This window comes from Hippopotamus amphibius, chromosome 10 (assembly GCF_030028045.1).
Source record: "Hippopotamus amphibius kiboko isolate mHipAmp2 chromosome 10, mHipAmp2.hap2, whole genome shotgun sequence".
Lineage (NCBI taxonomy): Eukaryota > Metazoa > Chordata > Mammalia > Artiodactyla > Hippopotamidae > Hippopotamus > Hippopotamus amphibius.
This window is the reverse complement of record NC_080195.1, coordinates 2,094,306-2,107,231: the sequence shown is the minus strand read 5'-3', so window position 1 is coordinate 2,107,231 and position 12,926 is coordinate 2,094,306. Positions and strand designations below refer to the sequence as shown.

The 12,926-nt window shown below is 39.3% G+C and overlaps 1 protein-coding gene across 1 annotated transcript in view; it reads left to right on the top strand.

Annotated features, from left to right (window-relative positions):
• Positions 1–12,926, top strand: part of CSMD1 (CUB and Sushi multiple domains 1) — a 1,409,269-nt gene that overhangs the window by 1,294,685 nt on the left and 101,658 nt on the right. The window contains exons 47-49 of the mRNA XM_057697717.1: positions 1,652–1,840; positions 4,892–5,038; positions 9,774–9,962. Coding sequence (XP_057553700.1) covers positions 1,652–1,840; positions 4,892–5,038; positions 9,774–9,962 — 525 coding nt within the window. The remainder of the gene's footprint in view (positions 1–1,651; positions 1,841–4,891; positions 5,039–9,773; positions 9,963–12,926) is intronic.

The window sequence follows — 12,926 nt, the reverse complement described above, 5'->3', positions numbered from 1 at the left end:
AGACAGAAGATACTCTAACTTATTTTATTGATATCAACACGTTCATTTTTAAAAGGCCATAATATATTTTACAGAATGATCTTACCAGCATCACAGAAGAAAATACTTTTTTAAACTAAGTTGTTTGGTCTGTGTGTTTTGGTTTCAATTATTTTTTATATTACTTGCCATTAATTAACATGGTAAATATTCTTTGAAATCTACCTAAAATACATATTTGTTAAAAGGATTCTATGAAATGGTTCATCTTCGGTGATTTTATCCCTAAACATTTTCTAAATTTTGAGATATAGCTCAATTAGAATACTAAGATAAATGAAAAAAAGGGGGAAAATAGTTTTGTACCCATTACTTGAATCAAAACGTATTATATAAACGTTCTCATTTGTTTGGGAACTATGTTTATTTTGAAATGTATGCATTAATAATACACATTCATTACAAGGAGATAACTCAACTAATAAGACACACTTCTTTGATATAAATTCTTTTCCATTGAGGAGAAGCGGATCATTTAACCTTTTAAACATTTTGTAGATAGTTTCGGTACGTGTTTATTTTTGAACCATCACCAATAAGAGAAATAATTTTCTCTCAATAACTGTATTAACAAGCTATTTCTGGAGGATACTTAAATTAGCAATGAGAGAGATGACGGATTAAGAGACTCTGGTGATTTTCTTTTGTATTTGTACCTACACAGATTAGTTTTATTGTGATTAACCTGTAGTAGTTGAATAATGAAAAAAAGAAGGTGGGAGGGAAGGTTGTGTCAAGGTGTCCGTGTCATCTTAAGGATCCATTCACAATAAATCACTCCTGCTTTACACAGTAGAAGCCCAGGGTCCCACACGACTCACCTCATATCACAGTCCCAAGTAACCACATCAGATGTTTAAATTGACTACTCTAAACATAATTAAAAGTATAATCAAGGCAGAAATAAATATGATTTTTCTACCATTGCATACAATTTCGCGGGGATTTTTGTAATATTACCTTGGGAAGCTGAGGTCCTGCACGTTAGTTGGAAACTTGGATCCTGCCGTTGCATCTGCAAGGCGCCTGCCCTCGGTTGAGCGAGGTGTGTGGACGGTTCAGTTACAGCGAGTGGACGAGGAGTGAAAGGCATATGATGGTGTGAACTGTGCCTCCGTCTGGGCTCCCAGCTTCCCTCACCAAGCGCAGATCGGCAGGCGCTACCTGTGGCTTTCCCACCTTCTCCAGGTGAAGAAGACTTTCAGGCTCAGTGCTTCTCAAGGGGGCAGCTACCTCAGCTTGGCTGCCCTGAGATTAATCTCTTTGACTCTTGGTTTCCTTAGAGATAAATAGGTATCTATCTGTGGCTATCTATCAATCATCTATATGTCATCTACCAACGTCCTTTATCTCATCTATAGGTCAGCGTATATGTCATATAATATCTGTATACATAATCATGTTTTAAATCATAGGGTGATGTTACAATGTTGCTTTCCTGTTCAGTTTGTGTCCTGTGTTAAATTCAGTCACGGCTCAGTAGGATTGCTTTGTGATTTTTGTTTTTGTTTTTCTTTCTTTCGTGAGCTTGTATACCCAGGGATAGAAGCTATCCTATTGAAGTTGGATTCATTTTGTCAAGGAAAACTTTTACTGGTGTGTTTTTCCTTAGCACAATGCCCAGCCAATGAAGTCCGGACAGAATCTTCTGGAGTTATCCTCAGTCCAGGGTATCCAGGCAACTATTTTAACTCCCAGACTTGCTCGTGGAGCATCAGAGTGGAGCCAAACTATAACATCACCATCTTTGTGGACACATTCCAAAGCGAAAAGCAGTTTGACGCACTGGAAATATTTGATGGTAAGTCTCTTTAAACTTTGTTTACATACCAGAGACCTATGCATAATGTAATAAGGATGCTATTATAATGTTTTTGTAATGCAAGAACTTGAATATATTCTTGAGGTAAATTACATCTCCCCCAAACGGAAAATGAATTATTCTTGGACTTGTGTGGTCTCAGAGATCAAGTGGTAGGTAAAACATTACCATGCTGTTCTTAATGTTGTAACTTTTAAACCATAAGAATGCTGGTGACACACTCGGAACGTGTACTGAATTTACTTTAACCATTCTTTAATTCTTTAATGTGGGGCTTTAAATTAGATGATTTCAAAGGCTCTTCCTTTCCCTTCCTCTAAGGTTATATTGATTTAGAAGATATTTTAGGAAATTAAAGAGTGCTAAAAGTACTTTCATCCGTCTAAATGATTATCTTATTAGAAATATGTAAAAGTAATGGCTCACAGAGATTTCTGGGTGATAAATGCTATAGGAGTCTTTAATGTACAATTTTTTTTTTAGATTAGTGAAATAGTTTACTGAACAAATTCTAATACTCTTTTCAACATGTCATGCATTTTTGTACAATTCTAATGAACTTTTTACTATAACAATGCTATGCTTAAACGTAGTATGTGGTTGAATTGTCAATTTGAATTGGAAGTGATATTAATCATTTTCCTTTGTACAGAAGCATTATCATAGCCCAGAAAATTAGACCATGATACAATTACGACTGTACGTAATAACAGGGTTTTTACATGTTTTGACGGATTTGTCATTGAGTTCAGAAAAATAGCAATCAATTCAGTGAAAAAAAGTAATTGATTCTGTAATTGATTCTGGGTGTGTTTGTGTGGCTTTTACTGATTCAGTGAATCATGATAGTCAAGTTGCTTCTCTGGATAGACACTCAATGAATCAATTTATATGCTTCCGAAGATGAGCTGCTAAATTGGAAATTAAACTCATATACATAGAAACAGAGGACTGAAAAGTAATATTTTCATTTTCAGAGGGTTTTTAAGTGTACGTTAAAACAGATACATACTATTTTTAAAATTTATTTATTTTTTATTGGCTGTGTTTGATCTTCGTTGCTGAATGAGGGCTTCCTCTAGTTGCGGCAAGTGGGGGGCTACTCTTTGTTGCAGTGCTTGGGCTTCTCACTGCAGTGGCTTCTTTTGTTGCAGAGCACGGGCTCTAGGCGCACAGGCTTCAGTAGTTGTGGCACTCAGGCTCAGTAGTTGTGGCTCACGGGCTCTAGAGTACAGGCTCAGTAGCTGTGATGCACGTGCTTAGTTGCTCCAAGGCATGTGGGATCTTCCCAGACCAGGGATCGAACCCATGTCCCCTGCATTGGCAGGCGGATTCTTAACCACTGTGCCACCAGGGAAGTCCTAAAAGCAGATACATACTATTGAGGACTCTCCCCTTAGTCTTTAGGATGGAAAGAAGTAATGCGTTAGCCAAATACAAAAATGGACTTCTTTTGTCAACGTGGACTCAGGGAAACTGTATCTTGAGGCCAGTTAGGTATCATAAAAAAGTAAAGGCAAGCAGCCAACCTCAGGGGCTGTGTGTGTGTGTGTGTGTGTGTGTGTCTGAACACATATTCCTATACATGCTGTGTATACTTGTATACATTTACATAATCACTCTAAATGCATGTGTGTTCCTTTGTTTCACCTTGGTGGAGTTGGGTTTTAGCTGGCAGCGCTTCTACCTCTTCTCATTGCAGGAGTAAAATCATTATCAATAATTTACGCCCGAAGCATTTACAGTGTGATCTCCCCACAATACAGACAGATCACACCCGTTATAAACCACAAGCACAACAGATAATAGAGATAATATCAGAGCAGTTGCTGTCAAAATTACCAAAGATCTATGACTAGGTGTGTTTTTCTTTCAAAGATTTTTCTATAAAATGAAAGGTCAGAGTTTTATATGAATAATTTGTAAAGCGCTGGCATTTTTGTTGCAGTAAATGTCATGTTCAGTGCATCTGTTGTGTTTTTTTGAAAGATAGTGGCTCTTTTATAACTCATGAGTTGACCAAAAATAAAAAAAACAAAAACAAAAGAAAACAAAACAGGTTGACTATATTGATTTTAAGCTTTATTAGCCCAAGAGTTTATTACTCCCTGCGGCTCCGGTAGTGGATATTCCTCAGTTTAAAAACAAAATAGGATTTTGATCATTATAGAACTCAGCTGAGAAAGGTGTCAGAATAAAGATGGTGGTCTTCACTTGTGAGGAACTTGCTAGTTTCCATCTTGGTAACACAGGTTACACACACACACTCACACACATAGTCATACTCACGCACAATCTGTATGTTGCACACTTTTGAATGTTTACACAATTGCTATTGTAGTATATTTACCTGCAAATAGATTTCACTTGTCAATATGCTATTTTAAAAATTACCTACACTGATACATGTCTATCTAGGTCATCAATTTTAAACGCTATGTAGAATTTCTTTGAAAACACTTTTAATACCTTTTTAAAACTGCAAACCACAAGTTATAATCTAAATTTTACCATAAAAAATGCTAGAATAAACATTTTGCTATACAAATAACACTTGTGCACATATGCTGGAGTTTATAAAATATATAATTATAATTAAAATCTTCACTTGTGTTGGATATTACCAAGGTGCTCTCCAAAGTGATTATACTAACTTATACCTTCACTAGTATTGCATGAAAACTTCCATTCGCTATATCCCTTCAATGTTGTAAATACTAATAATAGGTAAAAACTGCTTTCATTTTTTAAGTGACTGCTGTTTTATAGGTAACTTTTTATGTGATTTAACTATTATGAATTAATAGCATATATGTCTGAAATTATTTTGGTTGGCTATTGTTTCTTTTATTATTATTTTTTAACAGGGAATGTATCTCTTGCTTTATTTGTTTGGAATTCTTTGTCTCCTTTGGAACTAAATAGCTGTAATTGTATAGTTAGACTCCAATTTGATCAAAAGCTAAAAGTAGTCTGCATTTTGTAGATGCTAATTCGTATTATAACTTTTGTTTTTCCTGTTTTATGTAGGTTCTTCGGGTCAGAGTCCTCTATTAGTGGTCTTGAGTGGAAACCATACTGAACAGTCAAATTTTACAAGCAAGAGTAATCAGTTATATCTCCGCTGGTCCACTGACCATGCAACCAGCAAAAGAGGATTCAAGATTCGTTACTCAGGTTAGTAAGTGAGGTTAAGATTTAATATAAAAGTATTTTTAATACAAAGGATCTGCATTAAATTAAAAAAATACAATAAAGATTTTAGGATAAACCTGGTTTCTGAAGATGAATAATTAGCTTCAGTAGAAGTACTGTGATGAGCACTGATGCTGAGTGATGTCTCTACGTTAGGGAAGATAGACGGTCTGTTGACTGCTCTTAATGTTTTTTTCTGCTAAAATCACAAACCACGGAATTGCGTGCCACAGAAAACAGACATTTCCCCCCAAAATAAAGTAATATAGTATACATTAATTTTAAAATGTGTTTAAAGGCTAAGGAGACAAACAGGAGGAGATAATTGTATTGGGTTAATTTTATAAGTAATAACATCTTACTATTAATAGACTGTCTTTGTCGTGATCTGTATGTCACTTTATGTAGTCACTATATGTAGATATATATACACACACATATAAACATATACAAAATAAATATGGTTACATATATATTTCCTTAGCAACATTTAAATTATTTTGTTCTTTCTCCCATATATTTCGATCATCTTCTGTCTGTAGTTTTCTATATTAATTAAATCAGTTAATACATTTATGAGAGATTAGATCCTGTGTACATTTGTCAATGCAACCCGCCCAACACCTGGTGTTTATACTGCCCTCCAAAGGCAGTAGAAAGACAATTTAAATTCCTCAGATATTTTAATTACTAAGCAAAACATCTAACCTTTTCTCAGTGTCTCACTCGACAATATCCATGCTGACAACTGAGGTGTGTTTCCCAAAGGAGACGCCCACTCTGTGCATTTCACTGACGGGTGTACCTCCCGGAGGTTGCCTGTTCCAATGTCTGTTGCCTGTCAGCAGTGATGGAGCGCATCCCGTGGGCGGAAGAGAGAAAGGTCTCAGCAGTTTTTAGGGTATTTTAGCTCCCTCCGATTGGTAGACATCATGGCATGGTCAGAAGCATCAGGGTTTTGAAATAGCTCTTGATGTAAGGACAGGGGGCATGAAATTCACTCACACTTCCTCTATAACGTTTAATAAAATGCTCAGACCTGTGTTTTCCCCCCTTCACTCGAAGTAGCCACTCATAAAGCTTATCAGCAGAGCTCACAGCTGAAATCGCTTCGTTGGAGCGGGTGTCGAGAGCGTTAGGGCAGTGGTTGTATTTGTGTACATCAGATTCCTCGTTCCAAAAGATAAATGCTCAGACCTTTGTAATTGTTTGAATTTATTTCCAATGGGCAAGAATGGACCTTGTGGAAGAAATCACGGTGAGCATAATGTATCCTATTTTATCTTTGGCCAATTACTTAGTACCCTGACGATGTGATTATACCTTGAATTTTGTCTCTCAAGGGGTATTTTCATTCGCTGTAGAACAAGAAGATTTTCTTTGTTAAGTGGTGTTGGGAAAGTAGGAAAAAGGAGAATTTCGGAGAAAGCTATAAACTGTTGTTTTGTGAGTGGACATACATATTTATGTCTCTGTAGGTAAAGATACAGATAGATCTTTCAACAGATTTTCACTTAAAATTCGATGGTTCAGTGCCCTCTGCTAGGAGTTCATCAGCAGTGATTTCAGAGCAGTGATTCAACGAAGATCCCTGAACTGTAACACTGTGGGCGAGGGAGCTGCAGCCCATAATATGACCCCGAGTCGCACCTTATACGTGTGAACCATTGGTCGCCAGGCATAAGAGCAATATAGCTGATCGACATAATGAACCAACAAAACAACAAAGACACAGAAAGCAAGTGCGTGTCCGTTGCGGTTCATGTCGGTTCAATAAACTGCTGAGTGAGTGTGGAGGTAATGATGGTGCTTCACTATGAGATAAAGTACACGGGAGTCAGGGAACTCAGCATCGGGGACTGGGGGAGTCAGAACCACCGACGGGCTGACATACGTCCCGAGACCCCAGGAGAGCCAGCTCTTCCATGGTGGATCCTCCTTGACAACCTCCCTCCTTCGCCTGCGTTGCCAAGGCACCACCCGCCGCGCAGGGATCGGGCCTTTGTCCTCTTAGCTCTTGACGTAGCCAGGAATCAAGCAGGCGGGACCCCGTGTTCTCATCTTCCCCGTTGCTTTTCTGTGCCACGTCTCCCCGCTCTGGGCCCCTCCGCATCTTGCCCTAGGTGAGTAGGAAGGAAGGGGTGTCTTGAGAGCCTGATGACAGAAGAAACACAGTCAGTAGGAAAGAAAATAGGAATTGGACTCAGAGTTAGACAGTCATCCTGCAGATCCTCTCTCCTAACAGACTGAACGGTGACAGAAATCACAGGTGACACCCCGAGACGTGCGTGGTTTCACTGCCCCTTCAGGAGCGTTTCAGACTGTATTTTAGCTCGAAACTTGGAGCAAGTCTACAGTCTGCTTGGCCCTATTATTATTATCATGATTATTTTAATTTCCTGGCACAGGAATTCTGGGTAGTTGGTAGCTGGGATGCCTCATTATGCTCATACCTTCCCTAAACTCAGTATTTCGGTTCGTTCAAAACTTACAACATTGAGTCTCGAACAGTTGAATGTGGAAAATGGCGTGGCCGATGGGACAGGAGTTTCTTATAAGAGTTAGCAGATTTTAACTTAATAAAAATGAGTCCACTAAAAACAAAAAAATGAAACGGTGCTTCAGAAGATCGCCCAGCTGAGACTGTTCTCTGAGGATGCTTCTCTCAGGAGCGTGGTTGACAGGCGAGGCCAGACACACAGACATCACCTCCGGGCAGCGCTGTGATGTGCGGCCTTCAGAAGGTTTCTTCTGAGTTTATTTCTAAGGAAAGGTTCAGCATCAAGCATGCAGACCCACGTGCGTGCTTTCTCTGTGGAACCCCCACAGGGAAGGGGTACGTTTAAACCTCTTCTTTCAAAAGGAACCCCGGATGTCCAGGACTTCACAGCTTTGTTTTATTCTTTTATTCATCTGAAGGGACTTCACAGGATTTCGTGCGGTGGTGAAACTGGTCTTGTAAGGATAAAATGAGTTTGTTTCTCTAAATGTGTAAATAAGTTGCAGAGCCTTTTAGCCATTGACATGTTATATTCTGTGTAGGTGAGACTGATTTTCACAAATGCCTGTCTCTAATTTTAAAAAGTCTCCCAACAAATGTGATGATTAAAGCTATTGTAGGATTTTCATTACCTGAAGTAGTGCATTTTCTTCAAAGATTGTATTCAAATCCCACATGCTAAAGAGAGGCTGAATGTCTACATCATTGTACAATTCTCAAGACCCATTTAACAACAATAAGAAAAATAATGGCCTTGATTGCAAAATGTGCTGTTCTTCTGTTTTCTCCATTTTAATGATACTTTTTTTTTTGGTTAAAAAGTCAGAATTCCAGCATCCCATTGATTAACCGTTGCAGATAATCTAAACGTCACACTCAAGAGGCTTGGCCCTTGGCTTTATATGTTTTTGGATTTCTAGTTAATTTATTTTTTAGACTATTTTTTTTAGAAGTTTCAGATCACAGTCCAATTGAGAGGAGATGTTCCCTTTGCTCCCTGGCCTCCCACGGCAGAGCCGGCCCCGCTTTCAGCGTCCTCACCAGGCGGTACATTTGCTGCACCGTCGTTATCCCCCAGAGTCCATGGTTCACTTTGGGCTTCACTCTTTTTTTTTTTTTGATAAACTTATTTATTTATTTATTTATTTATTTATTGGCTGCGTTGGGTCTTCGTTGCTGCGCGCGCTTTCTCTGGTTGCGGAGAGTGGGGGCTACTCTTCGCTGTGGTGCTCAGGCTCCTCATTGTAGTGGCTTCTCTAGTGGGGCACGGGCTCTAGGCACTCGGGCTTCAGCAGCTGTGGCGTGTGGGCTCAGTCGTTGTGGCTCGTGGGCCCTAGAGCGCAGGCTCAGTCGCTGTGGCTCATGGGCTTCGTTGCTCCGCGGCGTGTGGGATCTTTCCAGACCAGGGCTCGAACCCTTGTCCCCTGCATCGGCAGGCGGATTCTCAACCACTGTGCACCCAGGGAAGGCCCTTGGGGTTCACTCTTGATGCTGGACATTCTGTGGGTTTGGGAAAATGTGAAACGACACGTGTTCACTGTTGTGGATTCACGCACAGTAGTTCCACTGCTGAAAAGTCCTCTGTGCTCCACCATCCTTTCCCCACCAGCCTCTGGAAACCACTGATGTTTTTACTGCCTGCAGAGTTTTACCCTTGCAGAGTGTCGCGTAGTTGGGATCATACAGCGCGTAGCCTTTTCAGGTTGGCTTCTCTGGCTTAGCCATGTGCATTTAAGGTTCCTCTATGTCTTTTTGTGGTTTGATAGCTCATTTCTTTTTAGCTGAATAAAAGGAGACAGTGTCCGGATGGACCACAGCTTGTTTACCCATCCACCTATTGACGGGGCCTCTTGGTTGCTTCTGAGTTTTGGCAGCTCTGCATAAAGCTGCTGTGAGCATCTGTGGGCAGGTTCCTTTGGGTAGATACCCACAAGCATGATTGCTGGATCATATGATGAGAGTATGTTAGTTTTGCAAGAAACTGCCAAACTGTCCTCCAAAGTGGCTGCACCATTGTGCACTCCCACCAGCTCTGAACGAGTTCCTGTTGCTCCGCGTCTTCACCAGCACTTGTGTGTGTGAGGATGCTTTTAGTAAAAGTTTCCATATTGGTGCTGATTTCCCACTGTTTTAACAATAGAGAGATTTCATTTGTATCTGTCTTACCAAGGGAATTGCAACATGTATTTATTTGTGTGTGTGTTTGTGTACCCTTAGCACCTTACTGCAGCTTGGCCCACACCCTGAAGAATGGTGGTGTTTTAAACAGGACCACGGGAGAAGCTGGAAGTAAAGTGCATTATTTTTGCAAGCCTGGGTATCGGATGATTGGCCACAGCAACGCAACCTGTAGACGGAATCCAGTTGGCATGTATCAGTGGGATTCGCTTGCTCCACTCTGCCAGGGTAAGAGATGTGCTTTTTCATCCTCACACTTGAGTTTGATTTATTGTTCTTATTTTAATCACAGTGTGAAACCGACTGGAGCTGTGATTATGGATAAAAGGTAAGGAAAAATTGAATGTGAGTTCATAAAAGTACAAATTAAACTTTCTATGGACCGTACAAACATTTCTGACATTGGCACTAGGCTTGATTTAGCTTTATAGACTGAATTCATAGGATGCTTGAACACTCACTAGATGCTGGGTGGAGTTATTCTAACACTTACTTATATTTCATTTTGAAATTAAAAATGTGTTATCTGACTTAGATTCAAAATAATTTTTCTTGACAGTTGTATTAATTAAAAAAAATCAATTACTAAAGCTCATTTTCCCTTTTCTTAGATTAAAAACATACTTTCAGCCACACGCTGCATATTTCATTTTCTTTTGGTCGCTTACATCTAGGACTTGTTAAAGTTGACTTCCATATTTCATGCCTTTTTTGCATTTTATCTGCCATACACATAAAAATCAGATTTTCAAATAAGGCATTTTAATTTTAATTGAAGGCTTTGAAGTCATGAGATTTTCATAGTTTCGTCTTATCGGGATTTATATGCATAATGAAATATATTGGTCTTCGAAAGCTAATTACAAATTATGAATGGAACTTCATATTGGTTTTCTTGTTTCTCTTTTTTCATTAGATATTAAATTTTCTGGTAATGCTCTACGAGACAATAATAGATATTTATCATAATTATTGTGTGTGTATTTAACCACAAGAAGTTAACCAGACACCCAAGCCTGCGTCATTTATGTTGAACCTCCAAAGATTCTTCTTTAGAACAAGATGAACAAAAGAATCCAATAGGCTTGTTTCATTAGGAATGATGATTTATTTTTTAAGGAGGGTACTTTTTCTTTCAAAAGAAGAAATGGGTCTCATTTTCTTTAAATGTTCTGTTACTCTCTGCCTGTGACATGGAATCTGTTGCTCACAGAGCAGCCCCGTGGGCTGCATGTCCTGGCACTGGGGACAGGATGCCCAGGACCTAAGCAGTGCCCTAAACAGCAAACTGAACAAACAAAAAGGGCTGAGCCCTGGATTGGCAAGAGCTCCCACATCTTGGCCTCTAGAGGCCGAGTCCCAACACAGCACCCTAAATGAAATCTGTTCTCAGGGTAGACGCCCAAGGAGATACTGGAAAGATACTGTCATGTGATGAGAGGGACATATGGGAAATGACAGTCCGGGCAGGTGTTAGTTTATCTCCCTGATGTGTGAAGAGTTCTGAACATTGTTGACTCGATGGAGGAATGGCTTGCTCTCCTAGTGAACGGTTGGAAAGGAACCAGGGAATGCCTGGGATGTGTCTTGTTGATAAGTTTCCACTTCCCTCTTCTTTCTGCGTTTTCTCACTCAGCAGAGCTATTTGATGCTGAATTAAATGACTCAGAAATAGAAATAGTGCAGTGAAAACCAGATCCTTCTGGAATCTTTGCAGTTTCAGCGGAAGGAGTTGGGTGACTGTGGTCAGTGTACCTCTGCTCTGTGTTGCACGTAACCCAAAGCAGTGCCATCGGGGACTTGGGATGTCAGAATCACACACCGCGGTCTAGGTGGGAAATTGGTATATAAATGCCCGATGTGATTGTCTTCTCAAACTATAAAGTATTTCAGAAGCAGCATCTTCCCACGACAAATCCACGGTCTTCTACACTTTCTGTTAACCATGCTGATAACCTGGGAGTCAATATGATCTTGTTCTCGCTCTCTTTTTTTTTATCTTGGTTTTTTGTTGTTTTCTTCTTCATAAACTGTGACCTGAAAAACCAGGAGGGCCCTTAAAAATAATCTAGTTGAATTTGCTTATCTTTTTGTTGTTTTCCTTCAGGCACATAAAACTTAAGTGATTTATTAATAGTCATAAAAATGTTGGTCTAGAACCCAGACCTTCTGCGTGCCTCTTCAGTGTTCGAATGAAATTGTGTCTGGCCAAAAGAAATTCTACTTCAACAAAATTTTGCAGATACCAATTCTAAATAATCTATATTTTAGGTGTTTAAATTCACTTACTGTGGAAGAGTTTCTTTAGTCCTCTCTTTGTTCTTTACAATTTGTGTAAAGTAGCATCTTGATTACAATAATATACAAAGTATTTCCGTCATATGTGAGGCTATAATGTTTAAAAATAAAAACAATGGTAGAAAGTAGGCTTCTTAGAACCATTTAAATTGTGTGGTACAGCTACGCAAGCATTCTTATCATTGTAAAAATAAATCTTTAAAAATAAATAGTAAAAATGTTTACCCCAATAGGTGAAGGCCATTGAGAAAGAATTCTAAAAGTTTAAACAGAATAAGCTTATATAACACATGTATTGGCAGTTTATACCCTGAAGGTCTTTTACTTACGATTGAAGAGCCTTAGAGCTGACTGAACTGAATTTAATACAAAATATAAATTTTGTAATTGTTATGGTGTTTAATAAAGGGAAATTTGGTTTGTTTAGCATTAATCATTCACTTTTCTTTTACTTGTAGAACACAGGACTTTTGCATAATGTAAACACTCACCTAACTTACAGAAAAACTTTGGCCTCCTTCGATATCGTCAAAATGAGCCTTTGTGCATTTTCAGTTCCTTCCTTGTTCCAACAGTCTAAATTGTATTTGGATTATTTTTTGGTTTTCAGTTTTTAGATAGTTAAAGATAATGTCTTCAAAGTAGTTTCTGTGTCCAGAGAGAGTTAATCGTTATGGACGGTTGGTCGACATCCGTGTGGCCCTGAGCTGCTGGCAGCTCGCAGAGGGCGGGAGGGTGTGACGCTACAGAGCGGGCGAGCTCTGTCTGTAGGACTCTGGGAACTCTGCAAGGAAGGAGGGCTTCGCAGAAACACCATCTGGACACACTTCCCGCCACTGTTCCCGCTCAGGACAGCTCAAACGCTGTCATGAATTTGTTTTTTTTTGCCCCAAG